This window comes from Mus caroli, chromosome 8 (genome assembly GCF_900094665.2).
Source record: "Mus caroli chromosome 8, CAROLI_EIJ_v1.1, whole genome shotgun sequence".
NCBI classification, from domain to species: domain Eukaryota; kingdom Metazoa; phylum Chordata; class Mammalia; order Rodentia; family Muridae; genus Mus; species Mus caroli.
Window position 1 is genome coordinate 62,099,369 of NC_034577.1, and position 11,951 is coordinate 62,111,319.

An 11,951-nucleotide genomic window follows, 5' to 3' on the forward strand; every position below is an offset into this window, starting at 1 on the left:
AGCGTGTAAGGATCCACAATAGAGTCACTATAGAGTCAACAGTTTATTTGACCACTCTTTATTATGTGCCACGGCTGGCTCAGGCCCTAAGTGTACCAGGTGAAGCCGAAGTTGGCATTGCTCATCTCCTCCTTGGTGCGCAGCCCATACAGCTCGCCAATGAGGGGTGGTACCCATCGTGTGGTGTGGAACATAGACTCGCCCACCTTCCAGTTGGGCACATCTTTCATGATGATGGCTTCCTCCTCCAGGTTTTCCCGAAGAATCTGCAGGGTCCTGTGGCCACAAGGCACGGCTAAGCTCAAGGCAAATCACTCTGTCTCTTCCTCCCAGTCCCTGATAGCTCCACTGGACCTCCCACCCTAGCCTACCTCCGGTCCTTCTCTGCCTGGAAGAGCGGCATGAGGGCAATCCTGGCCTCCAAGTCCTCAATCAGCAGGCGCCTGGAAAATCAATACCCAGTGGGGTCAGATGTGGCCATTGGGAGAGTGTGGGACACAGACGTGATAGGGTTACAGGGCGCTGGTGGGGCTGGTGGGGAGGGGGAAGCTGGGGCCAATGCTGGCCACCTGAGTTGGGACAGGAGGGCAAGCTAGGGCACAGCTGGCACAGGCAGGCTATAGCAGCTATAAAACTGTCATCTTCACACTTTCCTTTCAAATAAACATTTTTTAAAAATCCTAAAAATAGCCCTGCTTGATGCTCTGGATGGAGGGGGACACTCATCACTAGGCTCTGGGCTTTACAAAACCAATTCCCTTTGTTCTCAAAATAGCAGGGGGCTGGGCCTGCCGGCCTTCTTCCACTGTTCCTATTTATCCCCACAGGAAGTCGAACTTCTCAACTTCAGGGGCTGAGGAAACAGGAACCCAAGAAGGATTCTTTCCAGGGACACTTTTCATCTATGACACTCATGGTCTTGGGCTCTCTGGTACCTGCCACCATGTACCAAGGCCAAGCCCATCACCTGCTGGTTACCACCCACAGTGCCAGCTGTGAAGCCCAAGTCCAACAGCTGAAGGCCTGGTCTCAGCGTTTTGCTTCAGGACAGGAAGTAGGAGTTCCCTCATCCTCACAGAACCCCTGGTGGTGAGCAGGGCCTACCTGCGCTCCTGGTTCCACCTCATCATTCTCCAGTAGCCAAAGATCAAGGCCCCGATGCCCACAGCAAACATGCTGTACCCTGCAAGAGAAATGAGACCCCCCCTCTCAGCATGGTGCCCTCCAGGGCCCCACTCAGGACACTGGGTCACTGTATCCAGTGAAGTACCTGCTGGCTCTGCCTTCTACACCCTCCATAGGTAGACTGTCCTTCCTCAGCCACTTCCCCAGGGCAGTCTCTGTCTCTTCTGCTGTTAGGGTACTAGGCAGTCTGGGCTGCCACACTTTCTGGAAGGTATAGGTCAGCATGGACACAGCAGAGCCCCAGAATATAAAACAACAGTTCTCAACCTGTGGGTCCCATATCAGACAATTGCATTACAATTCATAACAGCAGCAAAATTAGTTATGGAGTAGCAACGGGATAGTTTTACGTTGGGGGTGGGGTCACCACACCATGAGGAGCTGTGTATTAAAAGGGTTTCAGCATTAGGAAGGTTAAGAACCATTGCTCTATAAAGACAAGGCTGGTCCCCACCAGAGGCTGGAAGTGCCCTGGGGTGCCACACAGCCTGCTCCTGACTCCAGGAGTGGTGTAGGCACTGCAGGTTCAGCGGGGCAGACCACCTGCCCTACACCCAGGGGAGACAGGGGCCACCATAAATAATTCCTGAAGACCAGCAGGGGCAGTGCCAATCTTGACTGGCAGGAAAAGCCCCAGGGGTCACCTACCAGCGACTATAGATGGCATGGAGGCTGGGCCACAGCAGGGTAGGACAGGCTCTGGGGTGCAGCCTGATAGGCCCTGGATCTCAGCAAGGCTCTAAGGGTTCCCTGGATCCTCAGCTTGCCAGGAGCCAAACATTTCTCCTTAAGCCAGATCAAACCTTAAGGCTTGTGTTCAGAAGCTAGGTCCTCCAGCCATGGACACGGAAGTGTGTGGGTCCAGGCTGAGAGGTACAAGCTCTCTGGGAAAGCCCCAGGCATTTATGACCATCTCTGGCCAGCTGACCATGGTGTAGAGGCAGCGCTGTGCTCATTTTCAACAGCTAAGAGAATCCTAGGGGCCACAGCTTGAGACTCAGCCCTAGAATATGGCTTGAGCAGATTTCTGACCTGCAATTTCTCAAAAGAACAAATAGGCCCTTGTGAGGAGCTCTGGTCCTTACATGTGGGCACCCAAGTGTGCCCTGGCTGCATCTAGAGTGGGAGCCTGGGATGAGGGAGTCACATGCCAACACCCAGTCTTTTCCTGCACCTAGGTGGCTACAGTGATCACTGGGGTGGGCTGAATTTTAAGAGGTGTCATGGGGGATTGAGGAGGTGGGCGGAGGAGCAGAAGTCACATCCTTCACTTCAGCCCCCAAGTAGCTGATGTTGTAGAAGGTATTGTCATCCTGTGTCATTCATTCTCTGCTGAATCAATAAGCTTGTGAGTGGGTGGCAGTGCTCCCCCGCACTGCGTGCAGATCCGACACAATCACCATCGGAACCACAACCTTTTTCCCCTTGCAGAAACCCAGATAGGTCATGAAATTCACGTGGAAGAGACAAGGCTGCTTTCAGGAGCAAAGTTTCAGGATTCCAACTCGACAACTTCAAACAGCTGTGTGTGCAGAAAGATATGCTGGCATGGGGACAGTCATGTTTGCTAGTAGGACAGAACCAGGCGTTCACGATCCACAAATAAACCCTCACATTTTATGGTCAATTGGCTTTGTACAACGATGTCTCAATAATTAATGGGGGACAGAAGTAGCCCAGGACCACTGGCGGCCTGAGATGCAGTGGCCCTGCTTCCCTAGGGCTGGCTCAGCTGGTAGAATACTTGCCTACCTAACACGATGACCTCCTGGGTTCCATTCCTAATAATACAAACCAGGAGTGGCGATGCATGTCTGTGACCCACCACTTGACTTGGGAAGTGGAAGCAGGAGAATCAATAGTTCAAGGTCATCCTTGGTTACATAGGGAGTTTGGGGCCATCTTAGGCGTAGGCTGGGAGTAATATAGAAAGGCTTGAGTGGCAGAGGCAGGTAAACCCCATGAGCCCCATCTACATAGAGGTCTAGACCAGCGAGCGCTCCTACAATCCCAGCGCTCAGGAGGTGGGTGGGGCACAAGAACCACTGTCTGAGGCTTCCCCAGTTTACTGCAAGCTCAGCCCAGCCAGGGATACAGAGTGAGAACTTGGTTCAAACAAATAGAGGAGCTGTATACAGCATAGTACAGCCCCTGACCCAACTCACAATGGATACATAAAAGCACTCTAGACGAACACAAATGCAAATTCCTTAAATAAGAGAACCATTCCTGTTGTAAAGGACACCATTAGCTCAACAGGCCACAGGGAATCACAATATTTGCAGAGATGACACAGGAGCCAAGATACAGACTCAAGTCACCAATAATGAAGAACACATACGCTGCCTGGTGCAGTGGCTCAACACCTTTAATGTCAGCACTCAGGAGGCAGAAGCACAGGAATCTCTGAATTCCTGGGCTACAATGTAAGTTCCTGCCCAGCCTGGAGCTACACCGGGAGACTGTTTCAAACCCCCAAACAACAACAGTGAAAGAGCTGCCTGGTGCAGAACACCAACTGGTGCAGCTGAGGGAGGCACAGAACAGAGGCCGGTCCGAAACCAATCTGGGAGACGCCAGTTTGAGGTCTGCACACAGGGAGGCGCCTCCTCACTTCCCCAGGCGACAGCGGTTCCTGGCGATCAGCTAGTCTGGGAGCTCTTTGGGAAAGAACCAGCCATGTGCAGTTAGCTAGGCTGGAACTCAGGACGAAGGCCACCCGTGACTACACAAGAAAACTTCCGCAGAGCTGGAGTCATGGCTCTGAGGTTAAGCGCAGGGACAGAGTTCTGTGCCCCAAACCTATTCTGGGTGCCTTACAGCCACTTACAACCCCAACCCCAGTGAATTTGATGCCTTCCTCCAGCCTCCATGAGCACCTGCATTCCCGTGCATATACAGACACTTCAGTCTTATCCAGGTGTGCTGGGGCTCTTCTTCAATCCCAGTACTTGGGAGACAGAGACAGGCAGATCTCTGTGAGTTTGAGGCCAGCCTAGTCTACATGGAGAGTTTCAGGCCAGCCATGGCTATATAGTGAGACCCTATCTCTAAATGAGGCACATGGCTGAAGTGGTAGACGGCCAGCTAACAGGCACAAGCCCTGGGATCCCTATTCACAGTGAAGAAGCTAGGCTTAGTGACACACACCAAGTGTCATCCCAGCATTCAGGAGGCAGAAGCAGAAGAATCAGAAACTCAGGGTCATCCTCGTCTAAAGGCTACAATGAAACCTTGTCTCTAAATAAATGCAGGAAGACAAACATAATATGCCAGGCAGTGGCGCACACCTTTAATCCCAGCACACAGGAGGCAGAGGCAGGCAGATCTCTGAGTTTGGTGCCCAGCCTGGTCTACAGAGTGAGTTCTAGGACAGCCAGGGCTACACAGAAAAATCCTGTCTCAAAAAAACAATAAACAAATAAGTAAGCCACCCTGACTTGAGGAAACCACCAGTCTAAGTGCACGCCTGAGTGGGCCACACTTCAGAGAAAGTTGAAAGAGAGAGGCTGACAAAAATGGCTCAGCTGGTAAATACTCACTGCAGAATAGAACCCACAGAAAGACAGAAGAAAACTGACTCTGCAAAGCTGTTCTCTGACCTCCATATTCCCACGCTCTCCACAGACATCCAAGCACAATAATAAATACTAAAAAGTAGGGGGTGGGGGGAAAGCCAGGCAGGGTGGCACATGCCTTTGATCCCATGAGTTCCAGAATAGCCAGGGCTATATTGGGGTGTGGCAAGGTGGGGGTGGGCGTGGGTGGGCACTTGCTGTTCCTGCAGAGGACGCAGGCTCAGTTTGCAGCACCTACATGCCAACTCACATAACTTCAGTTCCAGGGAATCTGATGACCTCTTGTGGTTCGCACAGGTACCAGGCATGCGTGCAGTATACATGCATAGATGCAAGAAATCAGAACCATACAGATTTTAAATGTTTAAGGAAGAAAGAACGAAGATAGAGGCTGGCAAGATGAGTAAAAGGGCTTGTTGCCAACCTGAGAACCTGAATCCCCAAGGGCAGAAGGAAGCACATTCCTCAAGTTGTCCTCTACCCTTTATGTGCAAAAAAGGCACATTCACAACTGTACTAATTCACACGCAAAATGTAAGAAAAGAGAAAAAAGGAAGAGACAGGAGGGAGAAGTGGACAGAGGATCTGCCCCACTGCCAGAACAGCAGGTGAGGCCCTGGGAAGGGGGAGGGTATTCTAGCCTGCCATCTGTGTCTCAAAAGTCCTGGAGGGGGCTGGAGAGAAGGCTCAGTGGTTAAGAGCACTGGCTGCTCTTCCAGAGGTCCTGAGTTCAATTCCCAGCAACCACATAGTGGCTCACAACCATCTGAAATGGGATCTGATGCCCTCTTCTGGTGTGTCTGAAGACAACTACAGTGTACTCATCTACATAAAATAAATAAATATTCCTCTTTTTTTTTCTTTCTTTTTTTGGTTTTTCGAGACAGGGTTTCTTTGTGTAGCCCTGGCTGTCCTGGAACTCACTCTGTAGACCAGGCTGGCCTTGAACTCAGAAATCTGGCTGCCTCTGCCTCCCAAGTGCTGGGATTAAAGGCGTGCTGCACTACTACCCGGCACAATAAAGAATTTAAAAAGTCCTGGAGCAGCCAGGACTACAACAGCTCACCATGACCATGTACATTTGTACTAGGCTGTCCCAGCAGCCGAAACACTCTTAAATCCAAAAAGGCCCGGAGTGTTTTTTTTTTTCTTTTTGGTTTTTGAGACAGGATTTCTCTGTATAGCCCTGGCTGTTCTGGAGCTTGCTCTATAGACCAGACTGGCCCTGAACCCAGAGATCCATCTGCTTCTGCCTCCTGAATGCTGGAATTAAAGGTTTGTACCATCACTGTCTGGCCAGTTTTTGTTTTTTGTTTTTTTTTTTTTAAATATTTATTTCTTACTATATATATAAGTACACTGTAGCTGTCTTCAGACACACCAGAAGAGGGTGCCAGATCCCATTACAGATGGTTGTGAGCCACCATGTGGTTGCTGGGAATTGAACTCAGGACCTCTGGAAGAGCAGTTGGTGCTCTTAACTGCTGAGCCATCTCTCCAGCCCCCAGTTTTTGGGTTTTTAAAACCAGTTTCTCACAACATGTTCCTGGCTGGCTGGAACATGACATTTGGATTTGGACCCTGGAACAAGGGACAGAGGTTCATATTTTACATACCAAAGCAGTGTGACCTGGCCTCCAGGTTCTCCCAGCATCCCTCAGTCTGTACCTGGCACATCTTGCCCACAACTCTCAACTATCTAGCCCAGGGTCTGGGCTGCCCTTCACCAAGAAGCTCTTCTCTATATAATCTAGACCCAAACACTCTCCACATAGCCTAGGCTAGCCTTGAACTTGTTGTGACCCATGTCTAGAATCACAGGTGAGCCATCACACAGGACCAGAACGTTTTGTTTGCTTAGTTGAGGCACAGTTTGTATAATATGCACATTAAAGTCTGATGAATTAAAATCTAAAAATCTGCATTTGCAGAAGGTGGAGTTAGCAAACTCAGGTCCTTTGGAAGAGCATCAATGCCCTTAACCACTGTGCCATCTTACAGTCCCTAAGCCCATTTCTCTTTTCTTCTAGGGTGAGATGGTATCATGTAGTCCAGGTTGACCTATGTAGCCCAGGATGACCCTAAACCATCAATCCGTTCTGCTTCAGCATCCAAAATGCTGAGATGATGGGTGTGCACCACCAAGTCCTGTTTCTGCAGTGCTAGGGGTGTGACCTAGGGCTTTGAAAGGCTAGGCAGGCACTCTACCAATTGGGCCCCAGTTGCTAACCACTGTATTTCTGTAACTCTGAGCACTGACAGTGGGGACTTTAATTTTCTTTATATTCTTTTCCTGTTGAAATCGATAATAAAATTCTAAATGTTACTTAAAACACTTTTAAAAATTTAAAAACACAGCCTGGTGGGCCCATGCCTGTCATCCTGGTACTATGAAGGCAGAGAGTTGGGGTGTTCATAATTTCAGGCTGGCCTGGGCTCCATGAAAGCCGGTGGGAGTGGGGGCTGGGGGTGGGCAGAGAATGCCAGAAGAGGAACCAGCACTAGGGAAGCTAGAGTTTAAGACTAGCCTTCTATGCTATGTTACAATCAACACACATCTTGCCTTGGGTGGACCTGTCTGTCATCCCAGCAATCCACTGGCAAAGGCAGGGTCGCCACGAGTTTGAGGCCAGCCTGGGCTATATAGTAAGTCCCTATCTGCAAAATCAAAATAAATAAGTAAATAAAAACATTAAAAATATACGTATAACGGTGCATACCTATCAGCATAGCCTATCTTCGGAAGTGAAGGCAAGAGATTAGGAGTTCTAGGTTAGTCTCTGCTACGGAGTTTGAGGCCAGCCTAAAACAAAACAAAAGCCTCCAAATTCCAGGTTAGCGCTTCTCGCAGGCTTAGTTTCCAGGCCCGTGGAAGCCAGCTGGAAACTAGGGGACATGAACAGTCTGGCTTCCGGGATGCTGCACTAGAAAAGATTCCAACTCAGCCTCCGCTCACACTGTGCACTCTGAAGCCCACAGGCTGCCCTCTCTCGACTGACCGCATCACAGAAGCCTGATCTGCGACGAACAGGACGACACTGAGACACTGACCCGACAGTCCCCGGCGGGGCAGGTTCCGCTTGTAGTCGATGGGGCCGTAGCCCCCTGGCGGGGGCATGTCCTGCTTCACCTTCGACGCCGCCATACTTGCAGGACCCGCAACTTCCGGTCACCAGCGGAAGTGAGGCAACGCGCGGCCGCCATTTTGAGTGTGGCGGAAGTTCCGTCACCCGGGAGGTTCCTTATAATTCGGAAGCGTTCCGCTAGCCTTACTGCGATCAGGAAGTCAGTCCTTCCTCCCTCTGGCCCCAGGCAGGGCGTAACTGTGGTCCTCATCTAGAACTCTCTCGGGCGTGTTTCTTGCACTAAAAACCTTGGAGTTCACCTACTTTCTTTCGTGAGCCATGGTAGCCAGGCTCGAGGCAACAGGCTGGTTCCCACCCACCTGAGCACCATCACTTCAGAGAGGGACTTGTCCTGTTCCACATCAGTGGGCAGTCCCCTCGCCAGTGGCTTCTCACGAGGAACTGACCATTAAGGACGATTGAGTCACAAAGCCTAAGAAGGGTTTAGGGAGCCCGCGGGGCGGGGGAGGGAGGGTCCCCGCCCCAAGGCCGAGTGACGCCCGCAGTCACTTCACAAGGCAGAAATTGTTACCCGGGCAATAAAAGTCATCGCGGCTGTAGGGCCTTGGGAGTGGGCACATGGGGGCACGGGGGTGCAGGTGCCAAGCACCATGGGTTAGGCCCGAGATTGGAGTCCGGCCGCCCCCCGACAGCAGCCGCCTCCTGCTCCCCGCGCGCCCCGGGCGCCACCATGTCGGGCGACAAACTCCTGAGCGAACTTGGCTATAAGCTGGGCCGCACGATAGGTGAGGGCAGCTACTCCAAGGTGAAAGTGGCCACCTCCAAGAAGTATAAAGGGACGGTGGCCATCAAGGTGGTGGACCGCCGGCGAGCGCCTCCGGACTTCGTCAACAAGTTCCTGCCTCGAGAGCTGTCCATCCTGCGGGGAGTACGGCACCCGCACATCGTACACGTTTTCGAGTTCATCGAAGTGTGCAATGGGAAGCTGTACATCGTGATGGAGGCAGCAGCCACCGACCTGCTGCAGGCAGTGCAGCGCAACGGGCGCATCCCGGGGTCGCAGGCGCGCGAACTCTTCTCGCAGATCGCGGGCGCCGTGCGCTACCTGCACGACCACCACCTGGTGCACCGCGACCTCAAGTGCGAAAACGTGCTGCTAAGCCCTGACGAGCGCCGCGTCAAGATCACGGATTTCGGTTTCGGCCGTCAGGCGCACGGCTACCCAGACCTGAGCACCACCTACTGCGGCTCGGCCGCGTATGCGTCACCTGAGGTGCTCCTGGGCATCCCCTACGACCCTAAGAAATACGACGTGTGGAGCCTGGGCGTTGTGCTCTACGTCATGGTCACCGGGTGCATGCCCTTCGACGACTCGGACATTGCTGGCCTACCCCGGCGCCAGAAGCGCGGCGTGCTCTACCCTGACGGCCTCGAACTGTCGGAACGATGCAAGTCCTTGATCGCCGAGCTGCTACAGTTCAGCCCGTCCGCCCGGCCCTCGGCGGGCCAGGTGGCGCGCAATGGCTGGCTGCGGGCCGGGGACTCCGGCTAGGAGCCGGGGTTCTCGCTGTTCCCGCCGCACCAGGCACAGAGCCAGGGCGGCGCACGCGCGAAGGGCGAGCTTCGGGAAACCCGCGAAGTCGCCGCGCGCCACTGCGCACGCGCCCTGTCCCTTCCCCTTCCCCCACGGCGGCGGCCCTCTGAGGCCTGCTGTTGGATTCTGATTCCTCCTGCACAAACTGATTGCTGGAGAGCGCATGCGCATCCTCGATTTCTGGCGAGAAGGCCCCGGGAGGGGCGCAAAGAGAAGAGAGAAAAGCATTGCGCCTGCGCGGAATGAACTGTTGCACGGTGGGTTGACATGGTAAAGAGAAACCGCGGGCCGGCCGTGCACGCTAAGTTCCAGGTTGGAACCTGCAATAAATTCGCTCTTCCTTGCAACTGGGGTTAGCGATGGAACCTTGTCACTGAGCAGGGGGTGGGAAGCTTTCGGCAACTTAGAGAATAGCGAGTATGTGGAAATTCTACCTTTAGACCTAAAAACCGGAGTAGGGAGATTCAAATTCTGATCCTTCACGTCCCTAAACTGGATAAATTCCTAAAAGTTCTATAGTCATCCGCCGGGATCTGATGACACTTGAATTGGGATCAGCGGGACTGCCTGTTGGCTGGAACAGCATTTACAGATGTGACACCCACATAGGTGTCAGTTGTGCAGAGACAGGTGTGGATTGTACCCAGGTCTCTGGAAGCCGGGAGTCCTTGGTGATGGTTGTTTTCCCTATGGGAAAAAACAGACCCATCTACTGGTGATCTCTTGATTTGTTGTTGTTGTTGTTGGTGGTGGTGGTGATTTTGTGTGTCAAAGTTATATCAAGGCGTAGTTACTCCAAATACCTCACTATGCAGCCTAGGCTGGCTTGGAACTTGGATTCTCCTGCCTCCACTTCCCAAGGTGTGTAGTCCAGTTCTGCATTTCTTGAACCAGGTCTTGGGATTTCGAGAAGAAGCTTCAACCATCCTTGCCTTCAACAAGGATGCAAGTGCAAGCCAAGTAAAAGAAGAGCCGAGATGTGGGGATAATCGTAAGTTGTGAGGAACTCCCGTGGGCGGTGGTATCCAGAGACAGACTGGGCCCAAACCATTTAAAATAGTGTACAATAGGGTGACACTGGTCAAGTTCCTGACTGGAATAGGGAAGGATGAGAAAATGCAGGAGAGCTAACATAGTCTCTAAAGGGGGCCCTGAAGAGTGAGGAGGCAGTTGGGAGTCTTGTGTGTAATTTTAGTGACGGTGAGTGGAGAACATGTATGAGGCTCACATGGTCTGAGGGGCTGCCTGCTTGTGGGTTTTGCTGGCCTCAGCCCCAGCTGCCCTCTACTCCACAGGTTTCTGGTGCCCTGGAGGTTGAATGTGAAAACTCTTTCCTCATGCTGGGCCCTAACTGCGGCATTGGCAGATGGGGAAACTGAGGCTATAAGAGGGGAGAGGCCTAAAGTCTGGGGCTAGCTGGAGTATGCCAGAGCCAAGAAAAAACCCCACTCCCCTGGCAGTGGGCAGAGGGAGCCAATGGATACAGGCTGTGCATTGTGTTCCACACCTGAGAAGTAGGGCTTGGGAAGGCGGGGGCTCAGTAGATTCAGGGTCTGTATTTCTATATTGTTTTTTGAGATTCCAGTACACAAGTTGACTACACCACCCACTTCCCATTGCCCCTCTTTCTAGTGTTGGAGGTAGAATTGAGAACCTCACTCTCTGAGCCAGCCCCGCCCACCCTTCACTGGGCATTCTAGGCATGGGTTGCACCACTGAGCCACAGGCCAGGCTTGTTGTAGAGTTTTGCTATGTAAGCATGGACTACTCACATGTAACCCAAATAGAAAAATGGGGCAATCCTCTTGCCTCTTGGGCAGTGAGATTCCAGGTATGCACCAAGACCAGTTACCCATTTTTCTTCTCTGTCTATGGGGTTTTTTTGTTGTTGGTTTTGTTTTCAAGACTATATAGCTCTGGCTATCCTGGGACTATGTAGACCAGGCTGGCTCCAAACTCCACGTGCCTCTGCCTTCTGAGTGCTGGGATTAAAAGTGAGCACCACACCCAGCTGCTGCTTTTTTTTTTTTTTTTTTTTTTTTTTTTTTTGGGCTGGTCTAAGTGTCAGCTGACAGCTTTTACACAGCCCTGCCCCTTCCCCAGCTCCCCACCACCACACACACACTCATGAACATTGTGAGGTTTACTTCAGAGGTAGCAGGTCCTAGGGAACAGAATTAATGATTCCTGTTTCTCAGCTTAAAATGCTGCTCGAGCCCATAGCCTATGGTTGGTCTTGGGGCCATCTGGGGCCACTGAGACTGTGCCTGACTCACAGGGCAGAGTCCTGGAGAAATGCTCAGAAGTGCTGGGTCCTGGGCATCAGTGTGGATGCAGCTTGAAGCAGGACAAACCTCCACTGGCTCTGTGCCTTGCAGAGGTGAGGTAGACTGCAGGGAGCAACCATTGGCTCCAGCCCAGCCAGGGTTACATGTCACTGTCTCAACAACAGAATTAAAATGTATGCAGTGTGTGTGTGTGGAGAGAGAGAGAGAGAGAGAGAGAGAG

The 11,951-nt window shown here is 52.1% G+C and overlaps 2 protein-coding genes across 2 annotated transcripts; one reads left to right on the forward strand and one right to left on the reverse strand.

Annotated features, from left to right (window-relative positions):
• Positions 1-30: 30 nt before the first annotated feature.
• Positions 31-7,947, reverse strand: Ndufa13 (NADH:ubiquinone oxidoreductase subunit A13). Its single transcript, XM_021170497.2, has 4 exons — positions 7,815-7,947; positions 1,105-1,183; positions 372-443; positions 31-276 (listed from the first exon to the last, which is right to left on the reverse strand). The coding sequence occupies exons 1-4, from the start codon at positions 7,906-7,908 to the stop codon at positions 87-89; spliced, it is 435 nt and encodes a 144-aa protein (XP_021026156.1). The 5' UTR covers positions 7,909-7,947; the 3' UTR covers positions 31-86.
• A 514-nt stretch (positions 7,948-8,461) lies between these two features.
• Tssk6 (testis specific serine kinase 6) lies at positions 8,462-9,790 on the forward strand. The gene has a single exon (XM_021170596.2). The coding sequence runs from the start codon at positions 8,580-8,582 to the stop codon at positions 9,399-9,401; it is 822 nt and encodes a 273-aa protein (XP_021026255.1). The 5' UTR covers positions 8,462-8,579; the 3' UTR covers positions 9,402-9,790.
• The last annotated feature ends 2,161 nt before the right edge of the window (positions 9,791-11,951 follow it).

Bases quoted from the DNA above. Each gene is read 5' to 3' on its own strand.
- Ndufa13 (XM_021170497.2), bottom strand. From the start codon at position 7,908: ATGGCGGCGTCGAAGGTGAAGCAGGACATGCCCCCGCCAGGGGGCTAC. The intron at 1,184-7,814 runs GTCAGTGTCTCA...TTTCTCTTGCAG, and splicing joins GCCCCGCCGGGGACTGTCGG to GGTACAGCATGTTTGCTGTG. The intron at 444-1,104 runs GTAGGCCCTGCT...TTGATTTTCCAG, and splicing joins AGGTGGAACCAGGAGCGCAG to GCGCCTGCTGATTGAGGACT.
- Tssk6 (XM_021170596.2), top strand. From the start codon at position 8,580: ATGTCGGGCGACAAACTCCTGAGCGAACTTGGCTATAAGCTGGGCCGC.